At 42.5% G+C, this 22,375-nt stretch overlaps 1 protein-coding gene across 4 annotated transcripts in view; it reads left to right on the top strand.

Annotated features, from left to right (window-relative positions):
* Window positions 1-22,375, top strand: part of AK4 (adenylate kinase 4) — a 74,107-nt gene that overhangs the window by 40,104 nt on the left and 11,628 nt on the right. For all 4 annotated transcript variants that reach the window (XR_007775437.1, XM_050962076.1, XM_050962074.1 and 1 more), the window contains one exon: window positions 20,665-20,784. Coding sequence is in view for 3 of the 4 variants with exons in the window: in XM_050962076.1 (XP_050818033.1) it covers window positions 20,665-20,784 (120 nt within the window). In the remaining variant the exon portion in view is untranslated. The remainder of the gene's footprint in view (window positions 1-20,664; window positions 20,785-22,375) is intronic.

Below are 22,375 nucleotides of genomic sequence, written 5' to 3'. Positions count from 1 at the left end.
TTGAGGGAGGCTGATTGTTTCACTGCCGTCCTGTCCTCTGGGGTTCTGTGCTTTGGAGAGAGCCAACAGCTGCAGGGGGCCCCTACTACAATGCGGCTTCTGCCCTGACCCATATGCAGCTTGTCTGTGTGCAGCAATAGTCCCCCCCCACTCCTCATGGCACAGTGGCATGGACATATTAGCCTGACTGGGACAAGGAGCACAGTAGCGCTCCCAAGGATCCTGCGCAAGCACATTGCACAGCTTCTGCATGAGACCTTTGAAGAGCTCACTGAGGCTGATTACCGCAATGTGAGAGAGCACATCAACACCCTATTCCACATCTAGGCATGCACGCAGTCCTAATCCTCCTTGCCCCAAGAGCCCGCACCGAATAATTTCCTTCCCAAAATAAAAGCTGCTTACAGAGAACCACCTCTAGTGTTTGTCCTTCCCCAAGCACTGGCCACTGCGACTGGCTACCTTCTTGCTGGCTTGAAAACAGCTCCTGGCTGCATGCATCTAGGGATTTCGGGGTGTCTTCCTCCTCCTCAGCACCCTTGCTCCGGCTTTCCTCCTCGTCCTCCTGTCTTGTTGCACTGTGCTCTAAAGTGTCCATGGTGGTCCTCGGAGTGGAGGTGGGGTCGCCCCCCAGTATTGTGTCCAGCTCTCTGTAGAACGGCAGGTCGTGGGGGTAGCACTGGAGCGGCGGTTTGCCTCGCGGGCTTTGCAGTAGGCATTCCGCAGCTCCTTCACTTTAAGCCTGCACTGCAGTGCATCGCATCCTGGTCATGGCCCCTTTCCATCATGTCCATTGATATCTGCCCGAAGGTATTGTAATTCCTACAGCTGGAGCGCAGCTAGGACTAGACAGCTTCCTCCCCCCAAACACTGATGAGGTCCAGCGCCTTGCCATTGATCCATATTGGGGATCACCTGGCACGTGGAGGCATGGTCACCTGGAAAGATGTGCTGAAAGCACTTCGTGCCTGGCTGAGCAAACAGGAAGGGGGTTTTCAAAATTAGCAGAGAATTTAAAGGGCTGGTCTGACGGTTGGTCACCTGAGGACAGGGCAGTAGAGTTCAAAGTGATGACCAGAGTGACTAGAACAGGCGGTGTGAGATACTTCTGGAGGCTGATCAGAGTGCATTAACAGACCAGGGTGTCCGCACTGGTGCTGCGGTGCTCCAGCCAGGGCACACTCAAGCGTTATGCCTCTTGTGGAGGTGGATTACCAAGAGCACTCCAGCTGCGGAGTCTGGGTGCTCTACGTGCTCTGCCAGTGTGGCTGCATTGTGAGTTAGGGCGTCCGTGGCCGCTTTAATGTGCTCTAACTTGCAAGTGTAGCCATGCCCTAATTAGTACTGTCTCACTGTTTCCTTGTGCTTCCCTGGCCTGTTGCGTCCATCTGTTTGTGTTATAAGTAGACTGAGTCTAAGCTCTTTGGAGCATGGCCAGCGTTTTGGTTCTGTGTTTTGTACAGCGTTTTGGTTCTGTGTTTTGTACAGCTCCTAGCGCTGGTGCTATGACAATACAACTAACTTTAAGAAGTGAATTTGGCCCCCAAATTACTCTGTTGACTTTTATGGTTAGGCAATCAGTTCTCTTTTTTCCCCAAAAGTCCTATCCAGAGAGGAAACTGACTAATTGTACAGGGGGAACAGTGAAACTGAATATACACAACCGTTAACTGAAACAGAGAAATGTTTTGCCCCTCAACTTTCAGTTGTTTTGTCACAAAAATAGGTATAACATACAGACACCAGTGTGAACTTTTTTCAGTTGTGTATTTTTTTTTTAATATGTGACCTGCAGGCTCTGCTGTAGTTGTTAGATAATAAGTGCTGCCCCTTACATTGATAGGAGGGATTAATTCCTCAAATTGGATTGTCATCAAAGTACTATTTTAAAGATGACTAGATTTCAAAACCAGGGAAATCCAAGTCAGATAAACATCCTGTTGCAACACTAAGGGTGTGTGTGTGTGTGTGTGCGCGCGCGTGTGCGGGAGGGGGGGGAGAGACAGGACTCAAGTGTGTGAGGGTAGGGAGGGAATAGTAAAGGAGGAGATTTAAAAATTATGAATCACTAGAGGCTTGCCCACTTGATGGGGTGAGTGTGCAGCAAGCCAGGGAGTGACTCAGTGTGCCATCTTGCTGTATGCTAACTGGCCATGTGGACTCTGCTGCCCCATAGTAAAAGTTCCATAACTCAAACGTTCTGTGGAACTCTTAGTGTGCATAGCAGAGTCCATGTGGTCTGTTAGTGTGTGGAATTCTGGCGTGCTGTAGATTCACACTGTAGCTTGCTGTGCAGACAAACCCTAATGCACAAGAATTTGTGGCCTGTCGTGATCTAATTGTTCCTTCTAGCCTTCAACTCTATGAAGAAATACATTTTTCCGATGGTTTGGTCGTTTAAGGCCAAGTTCTTAATGACTTTAGTCCAGCAAATCCAAATTGTCTATTTTAAAAGTTTAACTGCAATTTTCTTTTTTAAAGGAAAAATACCTGCGTGCAAACAAACTGTTTCTGTGGAGGCTTACAAAAGGGAATGGGACAATATGACAGCAAATGAAAAGCACTGCGGCTCTCTATGCATTACTAGTTCAATGGGACTACTCATTTTTATAAATCTTGATAAGATTGGGGCCTAAATCATTAGCCTTTCCAGAACTGTTTAGTTCTTACCTTTTCTTTGCACGAATATCATGTGCTAGCTAAAGCCATCCCTAGAGTAAGCTAGTCTGGTCTTGGCCCTGTGTATTCCCATTCTGAATTTTTATTAGGCACTACTTGGTTCATGTTTTCACAGAATATCAGGGTTGGAAGGGACCTCAGGAGGTCATCTAGTCCAACCCCCTGCTCAAAGCAGGAGCAATCCTCTGACAGATTTTTGCCCCAGTTTGCTAAATGGCCCTCTCAAGGATTGAACTCACAACCCTGGATTTAGCAGCCAATGCTCAAGCCACTGAGCTGTCCCTCCCCTCCATTAAAGCACTGGGGCTGCAGAAGTACCAACCTGATGAGATAACAGGACAGGGAGTTCTCACCTCAGAACCTTGCATCCTCTCCATTTAAAGAGCTACTCCATTCTCCCTTATATCTGGGTGGGGAAAGGATCTCGTACAACTACTATGCAATGCAGTAGTAGGTGTTTGTTCCACCTACCATTGAAGTACAGTTGCTTCTGGGTGTCGAGCAGGAGCTATTGAAAAGTGCATGACATTATACAGTTCAGGAAACGAAGACTAATACAACAGCTGGGGGAACTTGACCAGCACACTGGAGATGGCACTCCTACTTTTACCCAAAGTACTGTGATTATATTTTACTTCTCCACAAGAGGAGCTGGGTCTTAAGTCTCAATCAAAAGACTGAGTGCACTGTTGTGTCAGAACTGCACCTCTACCCCGATATAACGCTGTCCTTGGGAGCCAACAAATCTTACTGTGTTATATCGAACTTGCTTTGATCCGCTGGAGCACGCAGCCCCCGCCCCGCCTGAGCGCTGCTTTACCATGTTATAACTGAATTCATGTTGTATTGGGTCGCATTATATTGGGGTAGAGGTGTACGTGGTGTTGAAGTTGAACTATAACATCTCTGATGGCACACTTGCCAGCACTGGTTTAGGTATACATGTTAATCAACATCCTGCTTACTAAATGGTTGTGCTATTGAAAGAAAACTCAGCTTTAAGAGTAAAGAGACTCTTAAATCTGTTCTGTCCTATATGTTGAGAAGACTGACAGACAAGACAGCACCCTGTCTCGTTGTGTATTACCTTAATCTTGCTTGATCTCGATGGAAACTCTTTCCAAACAACACATCTCTTTTCCTGCTTTTAAAACTGGAGGGGATGGCTATACCCATGCTAATAATCTGATGCCATCTGGATTTCTAAGTGTTCAATTATCTGCCCAATAAAGAGCCTGCAGTGCAAGGAGACGGAGCTCAGCTGGAACTATCCTGCGATCTGAAGTAGCTATAGAAAAAAGCCAGAATATTTTTTTATATCTGTAATGTTTACTGGCCACTCTGTTAGAACTATTGTTCTCAGTCATCTTTGAGGCCTTCATATCCTCAGTTAGTCAATAAAGATCAGATCCTGCAAAGTGCTGAACATAATGAACGTTGAGAGTTAAAATGCATCTGTATTGAAGAAGACATCCTTACAACAGCAGGGATCTGGGTGAGTAGAGACATGGCTACAAGTGGTTCCATCTGTGTTGCTGATCACCCTCCATTCCTCTTGACTTCAGATGGTACTTAATAATGCAGGATTGAGCCCTTTCCATCCAGTGAAAGGCTTGAACATGGTAATAGACACCGATCTGTGGAAGAATGCGGAATCATGAGTCCTTAACAGGATTCACAGGTTATTTGTATAATGGGATTATTAAAACTCAAGTTTAATTTTCTGCCAAAAGCCTGCATGTTTCTGAATTTTTCTGGTTTGTGTGAGTCAAATATCCTCAAAGTGAGTGGCTTGTCTATGTCTCTTACTTTAATTGCATCATTCAACTCACTGTTTTTGCTTTCTATGTCTAGCTATGCGTGATCCCTTTAAAACGTTACTTGTCTTAAAAGGTAACAAGCTTACTGACAATAGACAGTATTAATGAACATGCTTCTGTCAGCTATCTCTGTTCAGGTGCTTGGTTAAATAGGGTAGAACCCACGTTCTGTGTCAAAGATACATTACAAAGCTGCTGGGATTGTTTTTGTTTTTTTTTTTTTAACAGTACTGAATTAACAGTCAAGTTAGCTCTAGTACAATGTGAGAAGTTGGAGTATGTTGTCTGAGTATGTTGGAGAACAATAAATCTTGACGTAAAAGAGTGGCCTGAGTCATTGTTTGGGTTTGAGGCAGTTTAGTCAGATTCTGTTCCAGAGTTCACAGGTGAGGTTTATACCTGCTCTTCAGGTTTGGGGCCCGCCTCTAATTAGGGTGGGAAAAATATACTCCAAGAGTTACTGGTGATCTGAGCCATCCACTCTCGAGTACAGGCTGGTGAGTCTTTCATCAGTTAGTCACTGGTTCGAATGTGGCACAGATTACTTAGCTCTTCTCATTCTCAAAGTTCTCCACAATCCTTAATCCTTTCTACACTCTTGTGAGGTAGGTAGTGACATGTCATGGAACAGTTGTGATTAGACTAGGAGTCCTTTACTCCCAGTTGTGTCCACCAGCTGCATGGCCACACTTCCCCCTCTGAGGGGGAAGAAAGGCAGAGAAGATCGGGCCTCAGCCAGAATTCCTGGTCCAGATCTCTTTCATCTCTGTATGACTGGGTAAACCAATGTCGGGATTCACAATCCAAACTTCAGGCAGTCAAGAATCTAATGTCTGACTTCGACCCATTTTGGATTTGAGCTGCAAGTTCTCTGAGGCTGGAGCTGTGGCTTGTCTTAGACTTTCCTCTAGAAGGGACTGAAATTAGTGAGCTGTCAGTGGTGTTTTGGCCTGTGTGACATATATTGGTTTCAGCCCAATGCCTAATATGTGGGTGTCTACTTTTATAAGCCCCTCATATGTGGTCTCCTCAGAGGAATTAAGGTTTGAATGAGCATGGATCCCAAATGACTGTCTTGCATTTAGGGGCAATCATAACCCCAGTACTGAGCCACACTGGCATGGCCGTCCAGGAGAGACCTTTCACTATTACTGCCCATGCTTTGCTTGTTCAATGCATTGAAAAGATAATTAATCCTCCAGGGCAGTCAAGCTGGTACCTCTCATCACTGTAAATTCAACTGGTTTGCCCTTTAAAACGACCCCTGTGTAGCTGTAAATAACCAGCTTCTAATAAAAAGCAACAAAGAGTCCTGTGGCACCTTAAAGACTAACTGACGTATTGGAGCATAAACTTTCGTGGGTGAATGCCCACTTTGTCAGACGCATGTAATGACTTCTAATACTTCTCTGGCTCTTTTGAACTCTTTCAATCTCCTTATAATTAACTTTACCGGTTGGTACTTGAATCCTGATGAGCTCTTGAAATTTCAGACAAGTTCACTAGTTAAGTGAAATCATGTGACTTGCCATATCCATTCTATTATGTAGGTAGCTAAGAGCTTGGTAATAAGGGCTGCCACACAAAGGAGAGACTAGCACACATCCCTTTGTTAGAGAAATGATCTATTGTAATGACTATTTTGTCATAGAGTGAGCAGAAATGTAAATCTGTTTATACTAATGTAAATCAGGAGTGGGGAGAGTGGCCTCAGAGACCACTTGTTAAAATCTACCACCCTACTGAGGGGAAATTTGAGATAATCTTTCCTGTCTCTGATGGAGCTTGTGTTCTGTTCTGGATGTTTATAGATGATCTCTGCAAGTCATGAGTTATCCTTCTTATTTAAAAAATCATGCCAAGTGTAGGTGAAACAGGGTGGCTTCCTTATACAGCCAGAGTGCCACAAGTTTTGAGGTCAGAGAATGTAATCTGGTAACTTGGTTCTCTTAAAGGTAGCAAGTATTATAGACTTTAAGGCAAGAAGGGACCATCATGATGATCTAATCTGACCTTCTTCACATTGCAGGCCACAGAACCTTGCCCACCCACTCCTAAAAATAGACATTACTATCTCTGGCTGAGTTACTGAAGTCTTTAAATTATGATCTGAGAGTAAACAGTTTTATATAAACCTTATTGGTCTGACTGTTGTACTAGATAACACTTATTAACACAGAAAATGTGTAACTAATTGTGCACTGACTTGTAAACTTGTTTATAAAGTCCACTTATGAGTTTAGAAAATATCCTCTGTATGAAAGGATATGCTTCCTGCATCATGAATCTGCTTAACTGTTTTTGTGCTGTGACTCTGCAACAGTTCATAAACCTCAGTTAAGTTAGTAATACTTTACTTGTGGCATTTGCTGGAGAAATTAATGACCACGGAGCTAAGATTTTAAAAAATGCAAACAGACAGTTTAACTCCTAAAATAAATGGTGCTTTTTTTGTTGTTGTTTTTTTTTTTAAGTGCTATGCATTCATCCACTTGAGAGGAACTATTCATGTACTTAAAGTTAAGCACGTGTTTTGCTAGACTAGAGCTATCATCTGTCTCCTCAAACCTAGGGTGCTACTGAATGTCTTTCCCACTGTCTTGATGAGAGCAAGGAGGCTGAGGATTAATTTAGATAAAGATGAACTGCCTATGGTGAATGAGGGTGGCAGCTTGGGTATTTAGTTGAGATATTTGCCCACTACCAGGGCTTTCAATTTGGGCAGTAGAAGAAGGGGTGGCTTGGTTAGGTTCCGAGTTCATGGCAACTATGTCAGTAAACCCTCATTTGGCAAGAAGGCTGGCCGGCACCTTTCCTGTTGGACGTAGACCTTACTAACAGTATCCAGGCCTCTCCCACCTTTCCAGTTGGACTGTGTAGTGTGTGCCATAAAGGGCTATACTTTAAATCCCTCTTTGAAATTGAAGCTTGTGCAGAATTCATCGGCTCACTTTTAAAAGCAGAGCATCTTGCCTTGAGTCTCTGATGCTAAAATTCTGGGATCCCACTGGCAGCCCACTTGCTTCTGGGAATGATATAAGCTGTTGTGTTTGACTTACAAAGAACTAAATGGTCTGGGAGCATCCTAGCAGAGGGACTGTCCCACTTCCCCATGTGATATTGCTGCAGGAGAGCTCAGCAGGGGCACCTGAGCTGAGTCCCCCTCTCTGCAGAAGAGAGGGACCTGGTAACAGGATGTGCTCTGTGAAGCGCCCCTCAAATATAGAATTCACTTCCCCTGGTCTGAAATAGCGGGAACTTGTTGACCTTGAGGATGTTGTACAAAATCCCATCTAGTTGACCAGGCTTTGGGTGGAGGGCTGAGAGGGTTGGGGGTGGGACTTGCTTTAGGATTCTCAGATGGGAGATCTTGAGTTGATCATGTAAGTCCAGGCAGCAAAACCTGTCCTAGAGTTGGGAATGTGCTACTAATGTAACTTTAACTTGTGGCAAGGGCACCTGGACCTGAGGCACAGGCTTTCCTTTATCTGTGTCATTTTAAATCTGAACAGATACAATGTTGTACAACCTGAGTCCTCATCACCTCCTGGGAGGATGATAAATAAATACCTTCATTCTACTAATTTCTGACTCAGGGATGAAGATGATGCGGATTTCATAAGTTGACATTGGTTTGGTCAATTCCCACTGCAGGGGTTTTTTGTTCTACTGGTACTAAAAAACAAACATGCAGTATCCAAACTGTGTAAAGTGCCTGACTCTTTATCTTGGTATCAAAGACATTCAGGTCAAAGGCAGAAACTCTGGGCTAGAGTTTTGGCTCAGGCTGAGCTGTATTTGACACAGGACCTGGAGTGGGTGGGTGGGTGTATACCAGCTTTGTGTTTTCTTGATCCCTGGTTCACTCTTACTGAGGGAGCTGGAGACTCCAGCAGGTGGGAGCAGAAGCAGCCAAAACAGGGACGTTTGGACATTTGGAGAACTTTCTACAGCATTGACTGGACTTCTCTACCCTGTGCTGATTGGCTGTTTGCCTAACCCTCTCCCATCTTCTCTTATAGTTTCCTCACTCTGACTTCACTCCACACCTGCCCCTCTTCGATCCTGTCCCCATACACCCTTCCCTTTAATGTCCCCACTCCCCTCACTTTTCTTTCCATTTAGCTTATCCACTCTCCTAGGGTGACCAGATAGCAAGTGTGAAAAATCGGGACAGGGGGTGGGAGGTAATAGAAGCCTATATAAGAAAGACCCAAAAATCGGGACTGTTCCTATAAAATCGGGACATCTGGTCACCCTCCACACTAAACCCACCAAAAAAGAAATAACTGTGGAACTAACATGACATTTGCTGCCATCACATGGTTAACTGTGCTTGTGCATGCTATCCCTTGTCCCAAACCTGCATCTGTCTGTTTTTAGACTGTAAGCTTTTTGGGGTAGGGGCTGGTTGTTCCTATGTTGGTACAGTACCTACCACAATAGGCCTCATTCTTGATTGTTCCATTGGTACTGCTGTAATAAACATGACTGAGACTACTTAGTGGATCACCTGTGTGGCGCTTTCTAGGGGTTTAGAAGAAGCTGGTAGCCTGCCATGGCAGTGGTTCCAGAACACACACGTCTCTGCCCTCCTCTGTGTACGTAAAAGGAGGGGAGCATAGACCCTTGTGGTAGATGACTTCAGGTGTCTTTAAAATCCTAAGTCCAACTCCTGGCCTCAGAAAGTTGGCCATCATTGTTGTAATTTAACCATCTTAGTACACAGTTAACTGTTGCTAGTGTTGAATTAACTGTCTCTCTTCTTCATTAACATTAGATAATTTAGATGAATATAAACAAGAAATCGTGTAAAAGGTTACTTTGTACAGGGGAAAGTAAGAGCTTATCTTGAGAAATCTGGCCATGGGAAAGGTAACTGGAGGGCGGTTGAAAAATTAAAACACTTCCAATTTGGCTTTTCCTTGAGAACTTTTGTGATGTATATTTTTTTCATCCATGCCAGTTTCCTAGCAGCTGGGCACTCCAGAACTTTGCAGCAACTGTGCCATGAAGATCACACTTTCTTAGAGTCTGTGTGTTTGGAAACACATTCTCCATGAGCCAATACAGCAGTAACTTTCTCACTCTCTTGTCTTGTTTTCATTTAAATACCATCAGCCCTGGCTGGAAACCCAAGATCTAATGGCAAGAAATGTAGCAAACCTGTAACCGCAGCCCTGGCTTTGACAAATGTGTGATCTGGTTGGGGGAGGGGGAGGAGGCTGGCTTGCGAATGAAGGCGGGAGATGGGGCAGTGATACTGAGGAAATCATGAGGGAAGAATCTTAATTTTTATGCACTGCTTAGGTTTTGTCAATGCTCTTAAGGATTGATCATTCCACAGGAACACTAGTGTGGCCAGGGACACCAGCCTCATGCTACTGCTCCCTGCCCCTTCCCTTTTAAGGCAATCTGACCAATGACTAAAAAGTGGCTCATGCAACTCGCTTTTGAACACATGAATGTGAAAGTTGCACATTGTTACAGGCCACAGCTTCTCTAACGAGGGTAAATCCCAAACTGTCACATGGGAGGCTCGGTTATGGAGCCTGGACTCATTGGTCAGTTGGCATGCACTGAAAGTGCTGGAAGGGAGTCCCTTCCATTGTTTAAAACGTCCCTGAAGGTAGCTAAGGAGCTATGCTGAGGGGTACCGTTTTCAAGGGCAAAGATGACTTTAACATACTGCCATTACTTGAAAGCATCATTGGAGTCTCTGGCTACATCTACAGTGCAAGTTAAGTTGTAATTGCAGTGTAGGAAGGTATACCCATGGAGGCTTTAATATGGTTAGTGCAGGTAATGATGGTAGTGAAGATGTGGCAGCATGGGCTACCAGCCTGAGTATGTACCCAGGATCCCCAGCTGGCTTCTACTGGGGCAGCAAAGCCAACACAGTCCTTGCTGCTATTGTTACCTGTGCTAGCTAGAGTAAAGCTAGCACAGGTGTGCTTACCTGCATTACAATTCCATCTTAATTTGTGATATAGATGTACCCTAGAGCAACCAAATGATTGGAGAGAAAAACATAGTGGAATGGTATTTTCTATTTCTTCCTTTTGGAAAATGAAATCTGCATTTCTGTATACTTGCTAAGGATGAGTTGTTTATGTGAGCAGTGTGAAACTTGCAATGTCCTTCACTATTCATTTCAAGAGCTTGGGTTTTGTAAATTAGATCTTGGGTAATTACATTGTTCTCATGCCACCTTAACAAGCTTTTGAAACACTTTTTTGGCTTTGGGCTAGTACTGAACCATTAGATCAGTATTCGCAGCCTCTGCATAGTCCAGAGTCAAATGATAAGAACGGCCATATTGGGTCAGACCAAAGGTCCACCTAGCCCAGTATCCTGTCTTCTGACAGTGGCCAGTGCCAGGTGCCCCAGAGGGAGTGAACAGAACAGGTGATCATCAAGTGATTCTTTCCCTGTCGCTCATTCCCAGCTTCTGGAAATGGAGGCTAGGGATACCATCCCTGCCCAGCCTGGCTAATAGCCATTGAAGGACCTATCTTCCATGAATTTATCTAGTTCTCTTTTGAACCTGTTATAGTCTTGGCCTTCACAACATCCTTTGGCAAAGAGTTCCACAGGTTGACTGTGCATTGTGTGAAGAAATACTTCCTTTTTTTGTTTTAAACCTGCTGCTTATTAATTTCATTCAGTGCCCCCTAGTTCTTGTGTTATGAGATGGAATAAATAACACTTCCTTATTTACTTTCTTAACACTCGTCATGATTTCATAGACTTCTATCATATTCCCCCCTTAGTTGTCTCTCTTCCAAGCTGAAAAGTCCCAGTCTTATTAATCTCTCCTCAGACGACAGCTGTTCCATACCCCTAATAATTCTTGTTGCCCTTTTCTGAACCTTTTCCAATTCCAATATATCCTTTTTGAGATGGGGCAACCACATCTGCACGCAGTATTCAAGATATGGGCATACCAGGGATTTATATAAAGGCAATATGATATGTTCTGTCTTATTATCTATCCCTTTCTTAATGATGCCCAACATTCTGTTTGCTTTTTGACTCCCGCTGCACATTGAATGGATGTTTTCAGAGAACTATCCACAATGACTCCAAAATCTTTCTTGAGTGGTAACAGCTAATTTAGACCCCATCATTTTATATGTATAGTTGGGATTATGCTTTCCAATGTGCGTTACTTTGCATTTATCAACATTGAATTTTGTCTGCCATTTTGTTACCCAGTCACCCAGTTTTAGAGAGATCCTTTTGTAGCTCTTCGCAGTCTGCCTGGAACTTAACTATCTTGAGTAACTTTAACTTGTGGCAAGGGCACCTGGACCTGAGGCACAGGCTTTCCTTTATCTGTGTCATTTTAAATCTGAACAGATACAATGTTGTACAACCTGAGTCCTCATCACCTCACTGTATCATTGTATCATCTGCAATTTTTGCCACCTCACTGTTTACCCCCTTTTCCAGATTATTTATTAATATGTTGAATGGGACTGGTCCCAGTACAGACCCCTAGGAGACACCATTATTTAGCTTTCTCCATTCTGAAAACAGACCATTTATTCCTACCCTTTGTTTCCTATCATTTAATCAGTTACCAATCCATGAGAGGACCTTCCCTCTTATCCCATGACAGCTTACTTTGCTAAAGTGCCTTCGGTGAGAGACCTTGTCAAAGGCTTTCTGAATATCTAAGTACACTATATCCACTAGATTCCCCCTTGTCCACATGCTTGTTGACCCCCTCAAAGAATTCTAGTAGATTGATGAGGCATGATTTCCCTTTACAAAAACCATGTTGACTCTTCCCCAACAAATTATGTTCATCTGTGTGCCTGACAATTTCGTTCTTAACTATAGTTTCAGCCCAGTTTGCCCGGTACTGAAGTCAGGCTTATCAGCCTGTAATTGTTGGGATCACCTCTGGAGCTCTTTTTAAAAATTGACATCACATTAGCTAGCCTCCAGTCACTTGGTACAGAAGCTGATTTAAATGATAGGTTACAGACTACAGTTAATAGTTCTGCAATTTCCTTCAGAACTCTTGGGCTAATACCATTTGGTCCTGGTGACTTATTGCTGTTTAGTTTATCAATTTGTTCCAAAACCTCTTGTAATGACACGTCAATCTAGGACAGTTCTTCAGATTTGTCACCTAAACAGAATGGCTCAAGTTTGGAAAGAATTCATTTAGTTTCTCCACAGTGCCCTTATTGTCCTTGAGTGCTCCTTTAACATTTTGATTGTCCAGTGGCCCCACTGATTGTTTAGCAGGCTTCCTGCTTCTGATGTACTTAAAGTTTTTTTGCTATTACTTTTTGAGTCTTTGGCTAGCTGTTCTTCAAATTCTTTTTTGGCCGTCCTAGTTATATTTTTATACTTCATTTGCCAGAAGTTATGCGCGTTTCTATTTTCCTCACTAGGATTTAACTTCCACTTTTTAAAGGATGCCTTTTGGCCTCCTCACTGCTTCTTTTACTTTGTTGCTTATCCACGGTGGCACTCTTTTAGTTCTCTTACTATGTTTTTTATTTAGGGAATACACTTAAGTTGAGTATTTTATTTTAATAGTCTCTCTGATCTCCCTGAGCATTTCACAGTCACTTATCACTGTCCTAGTCAGGTGGTTGGTAATATATCCCTACTGCTATATTCTTATTATTAGAGCATGATTATCTTTTAGTATACGTGCAGGGATCATCTTTTTGTTCTGTGTTCTTATATCACCTATTACAATGGGGTCCTGATCTGTTGATGCTCTAGTATTACAAGCTGCATTTTAGATATTTAGAGCATGGGGATGGTGATTTGAAATGAGAAACTTAACTTTGAAACTTTGTCAGTGGGAGTATAAAGCTGACGTTTCAGGCAATACATTGTATCGGAGGGCTGTATTTACACATGTGGCTTCAATCAGCAGAGCTCTGTATGCTGTTATAAACCTAGAAAAGCTCTATTTAAACTGAAAAAGGAGAGGAAGTTACTGGCTCCTTCCAGGGATCTGTCCTTGGAGGTGGAGTTTGGGGACTTTCGGAAATCAGACCTGCCAGTTCCTTACAGGTGTATTAATCAGTTATGTGAGATGTGGTTTTGTAGGTCATTGGGGCTTGGGGGCTGGGAGGAGGAGGGAGGAGAAGAGGAAGGTTCAGGCACTGGACTGGGACTCTGGAGACCTGAATTCAGTTCCTAGCTCTATTACAGACTCCTTGTGTGATCTTGGCTAAGTCACTTAATTACTATGCTTCCATTTTTCCCCATCTGTAAAATGGAGTAATACAGTTCCATTTCTCCAGTCATTGTCTGCTTAGCTTATGAACTCTTACTCTTACTATATATCTGTACAACCCCTAGCACAGTGGGGCCTCAGTCTCAGGTATTACTGTAATGCAAATAATAACAATATTACAGAGATGGGGGAATCCCATAAATGCCTCATAGGAGATCTTAGCACTTCAGGATTAGGTTTGTTCTGCGACAAGTAGTAATTCATCCCAACCTTGGTCAGGGGAAGGTTCAGTTACTGCAACAGTTTTCCCTGGGTTAACTTTGAAGATCACTATGGGAATATATTGATTTTTTCTTCTTTAAAGAAAAGTGCTTTCTCATGACCTAGGAGGGAGAGAATACTACTTGGTAACCTCATTTTAAGTATCAGAGGGGTAGCCGTGTTAGTCTGGATCTGTAAAAGCAGCAAAGAATCCTGTGGCTTGCCAACTACAGAACCAGTTTCTCCTCTCGTTTTTTACACCTCAACTGCTAGAACAGGGCCTCATCCTCCCTGATTGAACTGACCTCGTTATCTCTAGCTTGCTTGCTAGCATATATATACCTGCCCCTGGAAATTTCCACTACATGCATCTGAGGAAGTGGATATTCACCCACGAAAGCTCATGCTCCAAAACGTCTGTTAGTCTATAAGGTGCCACAGGATTCTTTGCTGCTCATTTTAAGTGAACTTCCCTGAAAATGTATAAACTTCATTCCTGAAAAATGTGCTGCTTTTTAGAGCGAGACTAATCAATTGACGTAATTCAGAGGAGGCTGGGATGAAGACTTGGTAGAGAAGTTTATATAAAATATTTGGCACCCAGCACAATGTAGATTCATTCCAAAGGTGGTAACCTTTGCTTTTCAGAAGGAATTTTATGAATGCCAGGGGTATGCTCTATCTGGTCGAGATGACTTAGCAATGTCCAGAGAGGCAGAGCAGTCCATTAGTGGCAAGGAAATCATCCCTTCACAGAGGTAATGGTGGCGACGGAATTTTAACAAGGGGCCTCCAGAACTTCACTAGATTATGAATCAGTGGCAGCGTCTTCTAGGTCCTTGTATGTGCTCCAGGTACAAGAATGTGACCACGGCTTCAGTGTTGAGTAAAGAATGTACAGGTTTTGCATGTCTAATCTGGCTTATTTTTGAGAAACTGACCTAGACCCCAGTCCAGCAGCTGCTTCTGTGGGGGCAGATTGCCACTGAAGTCAATGGGGATCTGTATAGAAAACTTCCCCTTGTGGTTAAGTTAAGTAAATAAACATTGTTATGAACACCGGTTCGTATTAGGAATTGCAGTGCTTTGAATCCGGGAGAGTCTTTCCCTAGCAACAAGTGCATTCTTGCCAAGCCCTTGGCTTAGTGCAGACCATGTGAACAAGTAACAAAAAATGTGCATTCAGAAGGGTGTGATAAAAGTTCATGCCCACAAGTTGCCTATGCACAGGTTGCATAAGACATGTTTTTCCCTCTGATGTGTTTAGAGACCTTGGAAGCAGGAGAAAAGTGAACGACAGTACAGTAATGGTGGCAGTGTGCATTCATTACAGCTGGTGACCATTCCAGTACAGAAATGGATTGCCTTCAATTGTAAAAGTCACTCCTGGTCATCTCTCTGTATTTACACAGGCTCACTCTGTTACTACAACAACGGGCAAATAGCTGACTTCTCCAGGCTATTTTAAATTTCTGTGTAGAAGGAGAAGTACTCCATTAATCTCAGTCCAGTGGCTCATCTTTGCAGTCCACTGAGTGAACTTTTTGCCTTACAGAAAAAGAACAGGAGTACTTGTGGGCCCCTTAGAGACAAACAGATTTATTTGAGGATAAGCTTTTGTGGGTTACAGCCCACTTCATCAGATGCATAGAATGGAACATATAATAAAAAGATCTATATACATACAGAGAACATGAAAAGGTGGAAGTTGCCATACCAGCTCTAAGAGGCTAATTAATTATGATGAGCTACCGCAGTGTTTCTTTAAAGGCTACATTCACACATGCCGGAATTGGACATCCATGTAGTCTTTTTAATGTTCCTTGGCAGCAATAATCTCAGTTCTAGGATATTTCTAGGGCCCAATCTTATTTTATTTATAGAACAATTAGCAATCCTTGATCAACCTGTGATTTTAGCATTCCTGAATGAAAGTTTCAGACCACTTTCTTCATTGAAGGTGTTGAACTAGTGGGTTTGTCTGGAGGGATAGATCAGTAGTTTGGAGCATTGGCCTGCTAAACCCAGGGTTGTGAGTTCAGTCCTTGATCAGGGCCATTTAGGGATCTGGGGCAAAAATCTGTCTGGGGGTTGGCCTTGCTTTGAGCAGGGGATTAGACTAGATGACCTCTTGAGGTCCCTTTCAACCCTGATATTCTATGATTGCTTTAGGATTTCTTTAAAGGTTCCTCCTGAGGGGCCGAATTATGAACCCTGCTGTGGACCTGTGAAGAGTCTGCTTGCTTTGCTGTGCTAGCACAGGTGGGTAGGATAGCTGCTGCCAGAGTGGTACTGCCTCTTCTATGGAAGTGAGTGAGGAGTTCACTGGAACCAGCTTGTATCAAGGTGGAAGTAGGAATCCCAGAGTTGCCATCTTTCCTACTCCCTGGGGTTGTGAAGCTGTGCACTGATTCTTCTTGGTCTGGGTTTTAACCTTACAATTGGTCCTAATTAACTAGTTGTTCTTTGGAGGGCTTTTGAGGCTTGCTTGCTTTGTTAGTTTAAAAAATAATAAAAATTAGGGCTGTCAATCCTAGTTAACTCAAGCAATTAACTCAAAACAAATCAACTAGATTTTTAAAAAGTAGTGATTAATCACACTGTTAAATTAGTATTCTATCATTGTTTAAATGTATAACATATACTTTTTGAATTTTTTTTCATTTTGAAGTATATTGATTTCTATTACAACACAGAATATAAAGTGTTCAGTGCTCACTTGGTATTTATTTTTTATTACAAACATTTGCACTGTAAAAATAAACTAAAGAAATAGTATTTTCCGGTTCACCGTATTCAAGTACTGAGATGCAATCTCTTTATCATGAAAGTGCAGTTTACAAAGGTGGAATTACTATGCTTTATTTCTGAGTGCAGTTATGTGGGGAAAAAAAGGTAAAACTTTAGAGCCTAAAAGTCCACTCAGGCCTACTCATTGTTCAGCCAATTGCTGAGACAAACAAGTTTGCTTAGATTTATGGGAGATAATGCTGCCCACTTATTTACAATGTCACCAGAAAGTCAGAACAGATGTTCGCATGTCACTGTTGTTGCAAGGTATTTACATGCGAGAGCTAAACATTCACATGCTTCTTCGTGCTTCGATTGGTAGATTTTAATCCTTTTTACAGTATTGTAATAAATTTAAATGGGTATTCTTTTATTCCTTAACGGTGCGATTTAAAATTGTGATTAATTGCAACATTTTTTAATCTTACAATTAAATGTGATTTTTAAAAAAAATATTTTGACAGATTTTATAAAAATACACCATTTGTGCATAAATGAAATCCAAAAAAACCCCTCTGTTTTTTAAACTGGCGTTCATTTGTTTCATAAAGCTGATTTTTAAACAGTGGTATTTGATAAATTATTAGTCACAAGCCAATTGATAAAAAACTTCTCTCTGACTAATAAACAGAGGGAATGCCCATTTTTAATGTGTAACCTCGAAAACACTGCTATCCTTTGGGGGTAAGAATATTGAGGCAAAATGAGTGAATTGCTTTACTCTGTGTACCAGACTTAGTGTTTAGGTTTTCAATAATGCTTCAGCTAGTTAAGGGGAACACACATTCTGTTCATGTGAATAAACTCTTTTTTGTAAAAGCTACAGAAGACTAAAAGATGAAGAGACTTGGTAAAAAGACGGAAGGAAACCGTGGTGAAGTATTTCATTCATACCGTGGTGCTGTGGGGGGGCGAGTGTGAATGTGAGACATTGCCCTCTAGAGGTTGCCTGAAAGATAGGATACAGGACTTGCTGCTGCTAGAATCATCAGCTAAATAAGTGTCATTCTCTGTCTTCTTCTTCTCTGTCCCCTTATTAGTTCTGAGTCCTGTGTAAATGGAACTGAAGGAGTAGAATTCTAGTCCTAGCTCTGTTGTGAGATTTATAGATGGACTGACTGCAGCGCATCGGTTTGTTCCAGCAGTCGATGAGAGCAACCTTCTCCATAGAGCCCATTCTCCTGCAAGTGCAGGACATAGTTCCCAGTGGAGGTCTTATTGGACAGCATTAAATATATTTGCATTAGTCAAATGTGTCTTCATCCACCCAAGCTTGTGTATGCTACCCAAAGAAAATGATAAAAATAGATTGAGTATTGTATTAACTGGTTAAAAATCTTTAACCTGTGCCCTATTTCAGATCATAAGATGAAATGTGTTGCTTGTTGAGAGATTACTCTGTCTATTTTAAATGTCAGGTTTTAAACTCTCTAAGTGCATAGGATTGAAAAAATATGGAGCTCTTGAGATGATTGCACTTAATTCTCAGTAAGATTCAATCTGTGTTTGAGCTCGTGTGTGGTTGGTTTTGGGGCATAGTGTTTTGCCACAATTAGGAAAATGAAGTTTCTGAAGAACCTCTGTTCGTGGGTTGGTGGAATCTAGTGGAGATGATTTGTGTTTCCAGAGGCAGCTGTTTGCAGATGAATTAATTTTGCAGCCTGTCCGTGACAGAGAACTGTGTGGTATACACATTCTCCTACCCAGTAAAAGGTAAAAACATCAAAGGCCCAAACTCCTGCAGGGACACACTGTTGCAGCTCAAGGCTGGTAAGGGCACCTCCTTTAAAAGGGATACTTGAATTGTGATAGTTACACTAGCACTGAAGTCAAGGGACAGCTTTCCGCCTCGCATGTACTTCACACCATTTAAAAAAAACTAGTTAAGGACCTTTGAGCATGGTTATTGTACACACTTGCCTCACTGGAAAATTAACAGGTGAGTTGATCAAAAGTTGGTAGATGTTCCAGAAAATATTAGTTAAAGTTGGCAGCTGTTGTTTAGGCAGTTCAAGCCCATGAAATATGGATTAGGAGGAGATGCACTTTTATTCTAATTATGAAATTCCTGTTATAAGAAGTGATACTTTTTACAGTTCTTAATATTGTATAACTGCCAGCACCCTGTGTCTTAAGGGATATTATTCACATGGGGAACTAAATCAGATAAATTAAGTGACTAGGGCAAGGCTGCATAGGAAGTCTGTAGCAGAGCTAGAGTTAAACTTAGACATTTTGGGGTCCCACTTTGGTGCCTTAACCACCCTCTATTCCATCTGATTCTGACATTTCCTATGAGTCTGTGATACTTAGTTGAAAAAACAGCATTCCCTACTGAAGCAGAAAATGTTGTACTCAAATTTGCAATAACAGTAATAAAAAGTTCTTGTTATAGATCTAATTGTATGTAGGTGATGGCTGTTTGAGTGACTTTGGCTATTGCAAGACTGTTTTAAGATTTAATTATCCTAACTGCACTGAGTTTTGCACTGGTACAACTACGGACTTTGAAAATGAGCACTGGATTTAAAATAAATTAAGCTAATTCTTGAGATTTCTGAAGCGTATAACAGTAAGTTTGCAAAAGTAGTTAAAATTATTCATTCCTGGGTGTGTATATATTCAAACAGAGAAGAAATACACATTCCAAGTTCAAGCTCTTGGTCTAGAAAAACTTGGCTAGAAAGCAATGTTCTGTATTCAGTAACAATAGCAAAATGCTTTGTGCAAATGCTCGAGTGTGGGTTCAGGGTTTTGATGAACCGTGTTTAACTTTGTTAGTGTTTTGTGCGCAGACTTTGTGAGAATTCCTGTCTCTGAAGTCCTATGTAAAGGATGGTGCACATTTTTTACACCACTTTAACCCTTAAATTTTTTTGTGGGGGGGAGAATAGGATTAGAGAAACTCTCAGACAGGTTTAACCCTACTAAAATTACCAGCACTGTTCAGAATGTCTGTCTGTGCAGTGTTCCAGTGCTCTAATTATTTTTCACACTCATGGGAGCCTCTGCTATCATCCCTGTACTACTCTGCTGAAAATCCATTCTCTGAGGGATTGCAATGGTCATGTGTAAACTTGTGCCTATAGAAAAAGGTTTAAATTCATAGTCTACTTGCACAGCGCCTAGCATAATAGGGCCCTGATCTGGTTAGCCTAAGCACCACCATAATATAAATGTTTAATAGTAACTTTTAAATATCACTACCTGTGTTTAATAATAATGTAACATTATTAAAACAGAGTTTTAAAAATTAATCTTATTTTTGGCTTATTATTAGTCTGATTTCACTGAGCCTTGATGACTCAACAGAATCATTTCACTTATGGCCATTTTTGTTTTTTGGTTCTTACATTAACTTGTACGCTGCAGACGCAGTGGGAAGGATACTTTTCCTTCAGAAAAAAACTCTTTCAGGGAGGGAGTCATTTGTAAAATAAAATAAATATGTAATATTTAAGTTTTTGGGGTCAACATTGGCAGAGTGTCCCTCTTAAAATTCTGCATATACATCCAGCATTGCAAAAATTAGCACAAATGCACTTCTGTGTTCTGCTGTCCACTAATCAAGTATCTATACAGCATCCTTTCACCCAATCAATTGAAGAAAAGGCTGCCAACAATCACTTGGCACTTTCATGGCTCCTTTTGCGCCTCAAGGCAGCCTCACTCTTTTATCCCCTAGCCTACAACTTCGCAGCTGGCAAATTAGGTTTTCCCACAGCACTGTTAAATGTCCCTGGACACCAGTAACAAAGAAGTGTTCCCAACAAAGCTAATGAACGAAAAGGAGGCTGGGGAGGGGTTTCTGTATTAGTGTTATCAAAGAGAAATTTTAAGGTGTGGTGGTGTTTTTCAATTAAAAACAAAACAAAAAAAAATGTTTTGTTTCCCTAATAGAAGTTGGTGTCTTGGCAAAGCAGTATTTAGAGCGAGGCCTTTTGGTACCGGATCATGTCATTACCAGTGTCATGATGATGGAACTGGAGAAAAAGCAGTCTCAGCATTGGCTACTTGACGGTAAGTAAACTGCAATAATCTTGTTTCCATCTGCTCTGGTAGCTCGTTGTGGATTGAAAATCCCAGTCTGCTTCAACCTCTTGAAGCCTATTTCTTTGAGTAAGACCTTACTTTCCCAGGAACGATTTCACAGGAAAAACAAATAAAACCAAGTACAGCTTTTCAATATTTTTAGCAGCTGGGGGAGGGTGAAGGAGAAAGCAAAACCACTTTTGAGTGCTTTTAAGGACAGAGCTGTTCAGAGCTGGTCTCTTAAAGACTCATGCTTCTGAAAATGAAACCCCGATCTTACTTGCAAGAGATCACAGGTACTGAGGAAAGATTTTGTTAATTTAAGCAAGAGGTCAGAAGCTCCACTCAACATACTGTCACTCTGATGGAAGGGGTTTTACATCACCATCGTGGTAGTCGGCCAGTGTGGAACAGGGCCTAGTATAATGCGTCATAGAGCAAACTGCTACCGAGCATGTCTGCAGTCACCATTTGCCCTGCCCCTGCCTCCTCCCCTGTGGGTTCTTTGTGTCCTTAACAGTCAGGTCTCTGTTGCCCAGTATCAGCAGTTTTCACACTATGGGCTGTGGCCACGAGAAATCCTGTGAACCTTGAGGGGCTCAGTGTCAGTTCTCTTAGCTCCTGGGGAGAGAGAAGTCACTGCTGGTGACCCTCTGTGCAGAGGAAGAGGGGAAGGGTGAAGGGAAGATGTACAAGCCCCTACCTTGTTCCCTCTTCTTTCCACTCCTGTGAGGAGCAGTGCGGATATGTCTGGCCAGTCTCCCCTGGGAAGGTATGTCAGAATCCTTGACTTATACCAGCTTTATGCAGCAAACAATCTCTCACGCTGCCGTTCCAAATCAAGACATGAAACAACTGGTGCATGGGAGTGACTGGACACAAGCCAAGATAAATCACTTGTTGTTTCTTGTTTGGAGACGTGTGATGTATCAACCATTGTGACAGACCCAGGCCAGTGTGGTACAGGAGTCTGGTAGAGGGCAAATAATACTAGTCACTGGCTGAGTAGTTTTCTGTTCCCTGAGTGACTAGAGCAGGGGCTGCACTGGAGTAATCAGGAACCTGCTAGAACTAATTAAGGCAGACAGGCTGATTAGAACACCTGCAGCCAATCAAGGCAGGCTAATCAGGGCACCTGGGTTTAAAAAGGAGCTCACTCCAGTCAGCGAGGGAGGAGCTAGAGGAGAGGAAGTGCGTGTGAGGAGCTGGGAGCAAGAGGCACAAGGAGCTGAGAGTGAGAGGCTGTGCTGCTGGAGGACTAAGGAGTACAAGTGTTATCAGACACCAGGAGGAAGGTCCTGTGGTGAGGATAAAGAAGGTGTTTGGAGGAGGCCATGGGGAAGTAGCCCAGGGAGTTGTAACTGTCATGCAGCTGTTACAGGAGACACTATAGACAGCTGCGATCCACAGGGCTCTGGGCTGGAACCCGGGGTAGAGGGCAAGCCCGGGTTCCCCCCAAATCTCCCAACTCCTGATCAGACACAGGAGGAGTTGATCCAGACTGTGGGGAAGATCACTGAGGTGAGCAAATCTGCCAATAAGCACAGGACCCACCAAGGTAGAAGAGGAACTTTGTCAC

The sequence above is a fragment of the Gopherus flavomarginatus genome, chromosome 7, assembly GCF_025201925.1.
Source record: "Gopherus flavomarginatus isolate rGopFla2 chromosome 7, rGopFla2.mat.asm, whole genome shotgun sequence".
NCBI classification, from domain to species: domain Eukaryota; kingdom Metazoa; phylum Chordata; order Testudines; family Testudinidae; genus Gopherus; species Gopherus flavomarginatus.
This window is presented reverse-complemented; position numbering and strand designations above follow the sequence as displayed.